Below are 10,268 nucleotides of genomic sequence, written 5' to 3'. Positions count from 1 at the left end.
GTTTTATATAAGTATGTGGAATGCCATTAGTATTGCATAAATATTGACATCTTGTTTCTTGAAGATTCATTGAAAAATCTTTCTTTGAAATCTTTCTGTAGCATTTTCACTCCACATGCTTAAATTTTGTTTTGCGATAAACTTTTTTTGTTTTAATTGTATTGTATTGTAATGTTTCATGTCTTAATTTAATTTGCTCTTGATATTTTAGGTCGACACGTGGATGGAATATGGCACACATCAATAGTGGCGTATGGCCGAGAATATTTCTTTGGCGGAGCGGGAATCCAAAGTTGCAATCCAGTAAGTGTAAACTGCATTATTTAAAATACTCTTATTACAAATACGTAAAACTACGTTTTAATTACTAAAGCTAAAATTACATAGGTTAGAAAATAGTACATAATCTTGTGCAAATTTTACCTGTCGTGTAATACACAAATTGGGTGAAATATGTGGTCGAATTCAGAAAAATTAGAACACATCTGTAGGAGTCACCTGGAAATCAATTCTCAATGTCAGCTGACCTGCTATCATATTAAGTACAATGCAGAAACGAAATCACACATTTCCTGTGTGTAAACAATTGATTACTAGAGATCCACAATTACTGATGATGAATTATTGCCGACATGCGCGGATATCAGCCGTGTTGATTAAATCGCTGACTGCCAAGGAAGTAGTACACGAAATCAAGTTCCCACTAGGAAGTAAAGTGAACACTGGGCAATAACACCTTTAGTTACGCAGTCAATCTGTTACAACATGTAGTTCAATGAGAAACTTCGGCGCTATGGGAAATTGGATACAAAAAATGTTTTCAGGCGCGGGGTAAAAAAATACAGCATGAAGTTGTCTGGCAAAGTTTCTTGAATATGTACGAAAAAAATAATCAAAAATATTTCAATAATAACGAACTACTTCGGACGACATCACTAGTTCATACGGTAGGAGATAGGAGAGCTGTGAAAGATATTTTATTTTATTAATTTTTCATGCACATAAGGCTTTTACATACATGGAAGTTATATAAAACATGAGTATATAAACAACATAAAATTTAAAAAATACAATATAAAGTAATAAAAGATAGAACAGTGTTTAGAAGTTAAGTTGGTATAAAAAAAGAAGATGAGTATATAAACAACATAAATTTTAAAAAATACAATATAAGGATATAAAAGATAGAAACAGTGTTAAAAAGTATTGCTGGTATAAAAATAAAAAGAAAGAGTGTATAAACAACATAAATTTTTAAAAATACAATATAAAGACCTAAAATATAGATCTGTGTTTAGAAGTTTAGTTATTTCAAAAAAAAAAAAAAATAATAGTAAAAAAAGTAATTTAAAAAAGCTAAAGAAATGCAGTTTAAGGTTTAAAGTAGCTAGGTACATAATGATAAAAATATTCGGGTTACTTTCCGTCAACGGACCAATCGGTAGAACTGAACGTGAATTAGCGGAAGAGAACCTCTGACGTCACATGCGGAGTAGTTTCAGAAATACAAAATTTAAAATATCCTAGGTTGTTAAAAATGAAGTTAAAAAGCTGAAACCTTTATTGCTGTGAAGAGATTCATCTGACTGAATTATTTCACATACTCGGCAACGCCTGAAAACAATTTTTAAACTTCTTCTTGGACCAGTTGGTTTCGTAACAATATTTGAGTTTGTCTTCACTTAAACTTCACTTAACTTCACTTACATCAACAAATGGAAGAATTGAAGAAATATGGATGTTCAAACATAGGTGAAATGGTGAATGTTACACAGTGTGTAAAGTGGCCACTTAAACCAGCCAATGACAGATCATAAGCCCTGTAAAAGCCTAGACTTCCATATTCCTTTATTTAAGGTATTCTCCATCCCTGTTGCTATTTGTTAATTCTAGTTTGTATTCACAAATTTGAAATAACCGTTGCTTAGATTTCTAAAGAAGACGGAACTTGCGGACGAAGGCTAACATAGACAAAAATACTACGTTCCCTCGTCAAAACTAATATAAAAAATAATAATAGTGTAACTTCAAGATCACACGTAGCGAGAGTCATTTTGCAATCACAGACATGATGAAGTTTCATTCACTAATAATGTTAAAAATAACAGGTGTTCTTGTAAAAAATTATCTCATGGCCGCTTGTCATCCATAACCCATCCTTGTTTTATCACCTTGGAGGATTTCAGCATTTATTTTTTAAATTTCATTTCATAAATTAAACGGGTGTAAGGTAAACCTTCGACATTTCACGTGTGGTTGGGAGTACAAACAGTTGTGATTTTAGATTTTTTTCCTACCGTTTTCCTTAGTCCTAAGATACTTTGCCAAGGTTTTTTTTCTTATAGTTATACTAGTGCCAATTCAAATCACTTTGAGATGCGTAAAATGCTAAGTTCAAGGGCGTCTCTATATTTAGTTGACTGTCTGTTATTTCTTGTGAATCGAATTTTACTATGCTGAATCGTAATCATTCAAAGACTTTCTAATAATAATTTATATTCTTATTTAAAAATTAATTGTTACATTCAGTGTAATAACAAAATTCATTGCTATGAGGACTGGTTAATGTTTCAGACTCCCAAAAATAAGGATCAAGGCAACTTGGAACAATCTGTACTATAAAAGACTAAAGATGTGTAATGAGTTGCTGAAAGGGATTCATCATCATCATCATCCCCTCTCCGCACCTAATGGTGCATAAGGCTCTGCATTCGTACACCAATCGCAGCGTACCTTGATCTGTTTTTGTTATATGGAGGTATGATGATCAGTCTTACGCTTCAGGTACCAGTCCAGGGACTATGAAATATTCTGAACACCTTTTAAAATCAATATTTTATATCAACTATGTCGGGAATCGAATCTGAGACCTCTCGCATGGTAGGCAAATGCGCTGACCATCACACAACAAGGCCGAAAGAGATTCGGGCTAATTTATTTTTTTATTTTTTTTATTTTGGAAACATAAATAAAGTTTAATTCTAATATGGATATTGTGAAGAAATGTTTTCATGCACAATTTTTAAAAATTAAATTGGTAAATAATATGTCTCCACTAAAACGCGACATGTTTGACCTTGACAATTGTGACGTTAAGATTCGTGACGATGTTCTATATTTAATTTTAAACATTCACAAAGTTCAAAATTTAACCGAGTCGTGGCGTATTAGGGGCATGGCCAATGCAATGAACCATGTTTGCGGGAATTTAAAATTATAAATTTAAAATTCTTTTTTATGCTACTAATAAGTTAAAAAATTCCCCTTTTTAATTTAAAATTATAAATAAAAAAAAAAGTGAAATTTTCGTATTAAAAAAATAATATTTTAAATTAAAAAAACAATACTAAAAATACCTAATTGAAAAATAAAATTAAAAACATGTTCAAAGTACAAAAAAAAAACATATTCAAAGTAACCCAAAGGATTGTAAAAAAGAATTATCAAAGTAACAAAAATTTACTTCAGTTACTAAAATTAGAATCGAAAAAAAAAACCTACTTAAGTCATTGAAATATTTTTAAAATTAGAATTAAAATAAATATGAATAAAAAACATGCTCAAACGTAAAAAACAGTTAAAAATTATTATAAATTAAAGTATAAAAAGTTTTTTATTTATTTCAAAAGCTGTACAAATGTAATTAAAAAATAAAAAACTCGCTCAAAGTAATTAAAAACCTGTATTAAACGAAGTAAAGTTTAAAAAAAAACAATAGTAAAAGTAATCGAAAATTGCAGTGAAGAAATAATGTCAAAACGTAATATGTAATGTAAAGTAAATTAGGATAGAAGAAATAAAAAAAAGTATTTGAATGACATGTGAAATATGTAAAAAAAAAAAATTGAACACTCCTCAGAACAGGTTTCCCCAAAAGCTTTAAATTTTGTATTTAAAAGATTTTATATAGGAAATAAAAAATAAATGAAACATAAGAAGAAAAATAAATAAAAGTGTAAATTCTTAATGTAATAAGATCAATGGGAACTTTGTTCAGGGATGCTGGATCTATTGCATTGTTCCTTATTGTTAAATGAATAATAGTTTGTTGAAATTATTATTGTATATTTTATATAATATTATTTGTCGGCTCGTTGTGTAATGGTCAGCTCATTTGGTTACCATGCAAGAGGTCTCGGGTTCGATTCCCGACATAGTGATATGAAATATTTAAAACAATGTTTTCACACCATAATATTTCATAGTCCCTGGACTGGTACCTGAAGCGTAAGATTGATCACCTTACCTTCATGTAACAAAAATGATGAAGATACCCTGCGATTGGAGTACCAATGCAGTACCCTATGCACCATTAGGTGTGGAAAGCGAGTGATGATATTATAATATTATTGGGTACTGAATTACTAGTAGTGTTGTTAAAATGAATATTTTGTACAACTATCTGAAACATATCACTCAATCAATTGCTTTGAATGCTAGAAATTTCCACGCCTTTTTTTATTGTACTTAAATGAGGAAGTTCAGTGGTCTTTTTTTATTTGTTAATAGACTATTTAACTAAGTCAAAATCTTTATTTTTTATATATCGTATTATCAGCCCTACGATTTTTTAAAGTTTTGTATTTCTCAAATAACTCCACGTGTAACGTCAGAGGTTCATTTCCGCTTATTCTCATTCAGTTCTTCTCATTGGTCCAGAAGCGACAAGCAGACCGGAAATCTTCCATAGCTCTCAGATCATAGGTTGATTCACATGAACCAGTGACATCATTCAAAGTAGTGCGTTTTTATCAAAATATTTTTTATTATTTTTTCCGTACATTTTCAAGAAACTTTGCTTTACAATTTAATGCTTCAATTTTTACCGCGCGCAAGAAAACATTTTTTGTATCCCATTTCCCGTAGGGCTGAAGTTCCTCATTGTGAGTATATGTGTAAATTTTATTACCTTATTTATGCCCTTTTTTAATGATTGTATTTAATTACATAAACACTTTTAAGAAAAATATTCAATGCAAACTTGGCAAAGTTGAACAATGTCTTTATTTTCAGATAGTTGTATTTTATAAGATAAATATTGCTTGCTTACGGTAAATTTGGCAATCCTACAAGCCTTTGTTTAGTTTTCTCTTATGGAACATGCTTGGTTATTTTTCTCTTTCGGAAATATGATAAATGAGTAAAAATATGTAAACATGCGTGTAGAGAAATAAATTAAATATGATCATTAGAAGGTCAAATAAAACTCTAGGTATTTACAGGGCTTACGATCTGATAACTGACCAATTTAATGTGCTTTACAACATTTACCGTTCTGTCTATATATTTTTTTAATCTTCGATTCATTACATCTGATTAGAAAGCTATGGCACGCAAGTTACTTTTGTAATTAAGGAATTGGATCTGATAGAAAGAAAATAGTACTTTGTATGGTCAAAAAGATTTTAAAAAAAAACGAATTTAGTGAAAAAGGAAAAGGTATATTTCTGTATAAAATTTTTGTAAATAACTCATCAGCCAAGACGCGTGTTAGTAAACAATGTGGCATCTTTACATTTTCCAGAACAATTTCCACTACACTAGTAGCACCAATTTCCACTACCCTACCACAAAATCTACATAATTATAAAATGTTTTCATACTTGGCAAGTTCTTACTTTGAAAAATATTTGCATTCCGTAGAAAATGTTTTCTGTGACTTTGGTGGACTGTGAAAAACTCTTTTCAAGAGATTTTTTCAGCAGATCGATTTTGGCATCTCCTTGACCAGGAAACTCCTCACAAAACGAATTTCAACACATTTGAATATTATTTTTAATTTGTCTTCTCAGTCTTAATTAGCTCTTACATAACAAGTCATGGAAACATTACACTATTGTCCCAAAAAGTGTATTTTCTACATCAGTAAAATAAATTTAAATATTCTTTGTGAATTAAAACGGTTTAAAATTATTTCTGCCTTGTTTTTGTATTTATATCTAAATTTCTCTATGTGAAGAATTTGGCTCAAATCCAAAAGCAGTTAACTCCCCATCATATTGGTTTTCAAAACGACTTTCACAAAACTAAGCAGGAAATTCTACAATATTTGTTGAATAATTCATCTGTTTTTCAACGATCAATAAATATATATTTTTTTAAATGCCTGACCTAAGTATTTATGTTCCCGTGATAAAATATTTCTATTTAGGGACCATTTCCAACTAGTTAAATATAATTATGCTTTAAAATGGGAATAAATTTTTAATACAGCAGAGTTCAAACCTCGGACGTCAGATTTGTGAGTCTACAACACAGCTCGAATTTTATAAGATTCTGAATACTTTTTGTCGAGTGTTAATTACTACATATAGGCAAGGAATGTCATAAAATATTTTTGTCATTTTGAAATCAAACAAAAACATAAACCCTTTTAAAACACAGTGTTTTAAATTTCAGTAGAGATTGGTTATTTTTTTTATTTTGTCTTAATCTTCAACAGAATATAATAGGGAAATATCACATACTGCGAATACGAATAATAATAATAATAATAAGAAATTTTCTGTATGAATGCAACGTGCAGTTAAAAATGTCTACATTCATACTGAGTCCGTTATAATTTCTACAGGTACGTCTAATGAATGAATTCGAGGTATAATTGTTTTTACAATTTGGTACATAAAAAAGGGAATTTAATCTAGTATAGCGAAGAGGACAACGGAAACCAATATTTATTTTATTTATTTTTTTCAATGAGTTATTTACAACTCATTGAAAATAGCCACCAAAATTGAAATATTCGGATAAATCATAAAAACCCAAATATTTTTTTTTTTTTAAATACATATATATATTGACGAATGTATTTATGAATTGTCAAAGTGTCTATTAAAATACACCAGGCACATGTTAGGGAATTCTGGAGTATCTGATGGCTTCTTAAAAAAATATCAGGCTTAATTTTTGCTATCCTGTAAACCTGGCAAAATGCAGTTTCGATTGGATATGTGGGGATCATCAATCTATAAATGGTCAACAGCTAAAATATCTTTAGTAATTTTGGCCACATATAGGTAATTTTTGACGCGCTGATAGCTACCATTTTAGAAATAGAAATGTTAAAAAAACGGCGCTTCTAAAAACCTGTTATTATTTTATTTTTTTACCTTTTGTACAATCGTCTTACTATATATTTTTTTAAATGTTGAGTAAAATGAAATAACTAGCCTGGGGCGCGATTATGAACGGCTATCTTCATCGGTATATACTGAGACGGTATAAACTAATATCGATATTTTTGTACAAACGTGTGTATATTTGTTGGAAAATTCAAAATATCTTCGTCAGTAACCGATCATTTTTCATACAGAACACTTAATTTTACTTTGTAGGTAAAATCGAAGATAAATTTTAACTTCCCATCAGAATAGGCACCCTGGTCTATTTTACAAAATAAAAAACTGAAGAAAACAGATTAACCAGTATAATATTGAGGTTTTTTGTCAATATTTCTTGATAAAATTCCATAGTTAATGATTTTGATAAAATTATAAATAAAATTATCAATGAAACTTCTTGGTTTAGTTTTACTTTTTTATTATTTTGACCAACGAGCGCTTTCGCCTAAGTAGGCATCTTCAAGACTGGTGAATTGTTTACAACGTTTACAGCTTTTATACTATTCTTAACATATTTTGGAGATAAGAAGATCAAATAAGTATTTTAACAGAGGACAGAAAACATAAATATTTACAACTAGTTTCCTAAACAGTTCACTTTTGGAAGTTTTTGGAGGTTTCGTTGAAGTTTCATTGATCATTTTATTTATAATTTTATCAAAATCATCAGATTAAACATGTTTAAGCTCAGCGTGCACTTGTTCATGAATGTTAAGTGAATCTTTTACATTCTTATGTTAGCTTAGTAGTTGACCTAACACTGCATTAAAAACTATTGGATATTGAAACAGTAAGCACCAAAAAATATTTTACATAAACCACTTTAGAATTTCATAAAATGAAAAAAATATACAAAGTCTAATAAGATAATTTTAAGAGTTATACACATTTGGGTATATAAATATATACACCACTTTTGCTTGGCCGTATCGTTTAATGTAACTAAATTATAAAGTTCAAAAATGTTCATAATTCGATTTTGCCAAAAATGTTACTTAGGTCAGTTTAGTTCCAGGCTATGTTTATTTAATCTCCCTTAAAATGTATAAAGTGTTCGTTAAGACAAATACACTAACCATTGATATTATATGTATGTCGTACATTATACAACCGTTCTGCCGAATCAATAAATTTCCCCGATGTCTAGCAGTTAGCGATCCTTGCCAATCTCTGTTGCAACGGAGTTAACAAACTTCACACGTTCACCAGAGGATCATGGTCAATGCCGATCAAACTGATTCATATTAGTCTCAAGAGACCCAATGGGGTATTTTCACATGTCGGGAATAACGATAAAAATTAAATATATATTTAGAGCCGATTTTCACAATTCTAATGATATAACTATCAATGTATTTCAAATGAGTTTTCATTTATAACTTTCGGGTTTAAAAATGAGCACTCACAAAACGACTCTTAGTTGGCAGAACATCATTTTGAAGTCACACATTATCGATTTTAATTACAAATTAAATAATACGAATATTAAATCTGTCGAAACAGTGCGTGATTTAGGTATCCTCTTAGATGAAAAATTAACTTTTAATCGTAACATCGATAGTATCACTGAAAAATCTTTTAGAACACTAGGATTTATACTACGCACCGGCAAACCATTTCAAAATACTGATACTCTTAAAAAAATATATTTTTCTTATGTTCGTAGTTTACTTGAATTTTCTTCACCTGTCTGGTCTCCTTATTATAAAATTCATTCCTGCAAAATTGAAAGAATTCAAAAAATGTTTATAAAAAACTTAAACTGTAGACTACATCTCAATTTCCCAGATTATCGCCAAGCGTGCATTTTTCATAATATTCAAACTCTCGCTGATAGACGAACCACGGCTAATATAGTGTTATTTACCAACATAATATCTAATAAAATAGATTCCCCCGAATTGGTTACCCGGATTCATCTTAAAGTACCACAGAGACAAACGCGTTATACACAACTTTTCCACATACCTAAATGCAGAACAAATTCGTCAAAAAACGCTACGATTAACCGTATTATGGATACGTATAACAGGAAATTTAACAACATAGATATATTTACCAAAAATATTAAATTTATCAAAACTGCCATAGGTAATAAATTGTCTTTGTCCGCATCCTCCTCTCCGTTGCTCTCTATCCCTGAACAAATATAAGTTTTATAGTGAGAAGATCTTTTAATATAATTATGTATCCCCGTACTGCGGGCTAACTGTTTGTGACACCTGATTTTTATAATCCGAATCATTTCTATTAAACTTATATGTTATTCTTATTTATATATTATGTAGGTGCATATAATATGCATTTGTGTGTTTGTTTTGAATCAACGTTCGCATATTGTCAAACCTTATTTTATTGTTGTCATTATTTCGTATTTACTGCATTTTGTGGTTACCTACCGTATTGTATAGGACTCGTCGCACATTATTCATTCGATGTGTATCAGTTAAATTTTAAAATAAAATGCTTTTTTTTTTTCTTTTAGAACACTAGGGATTTTACCCAGAAAAATCGAATGTTGATAATTTTGTTAAATTATGTACTTATCTTATTTTGTTCTTTAAATTTATGATGGAAAATAATAATGGGACAGGGATTAGACTTATGATTTTAAAAATAAAATTACAGTACCTATAAGTACTTTTTCATAGTAACTGAATTCAATTCACATATATTATGTTTGAAGTCCGGATCGATTCATTCACTTTAATCGATGTTTTTAAGCAGGTTACTCACTATGAAGCTGAAACCGACAAATGTCAAATGTGACCTATTAAATTGGCCCTACTATAGTCTAACATTATTTTTCGATTTTGAAGGGAGCTTATTCTATGGTACTCAGCATAGTTAGAGAAGTTTAGGTTTAACCGGTAGTCGATCTGTTTTAATAATTTTTGTTGGACCCTTTCTAGTCTATCAATACGAGCATTATACTAAGGTGACCAAATAGAATGAACAAATTAATGAATATGATTTTTAAATAACTGTTCTGTTATGTATTATAGCAACACTGAGTAGGTACTTGTCTGGATAAATATGATCTGTGCATAAGTGTAAAGTCAAAGTGTTTTTACAACAATAATAAAGAGTACTTGATAATGACCCAACATGGGATAACTTAGTGTATCATTAATTATTCAAACATTA

General features: G+C 29.7%; 1 protein-coding gene across 1 annotated transcript in view; it reads left to right on the top strand.

The window, feature by feature from the left end:
- Nucleotides 1–207: 207 nt before the first annotated feature.
- The window catches only part of LOC148272070 (uncharacterized), a gene marked incomplete at its 5' end in the record, with an annotated part of 47,756 nt that continues 37,695 nt past the window's right edge, over nt 208–10,268 (top strand). Inside the window, one exon of the mRNA XM_088240568.1 lies at nt 208–303. Within this exon, the coding sequence (XP_088096694.1) occupies nt 208–303 (96 nt within the window). The remainder of the gene's footprint in view (nt 304–10,268) is intronic.

This window comes from Micrasema longulum, unplaced genomic scaffold (assembly GCF_059751315.1).
Source record: "Micrasema longulum isolate JH-2025_06_02 unplaced genomic scaffold, ASM5975131v1 h1tg002501l, whole genome shotgun sequence".
In the NCBI taxonomy this organism is placed as follows: domain Eukaryota; kingdom Metazoa; phylum Arthropoda; class Insecta; order Trichoptera; family Brachycentridae; genus Micrasema; species Micrasema longulum.
Note: the sequence above shows the minus strand (reverse complement) of the source record. Positions and strands in the feature narration are given on the sequence as shown.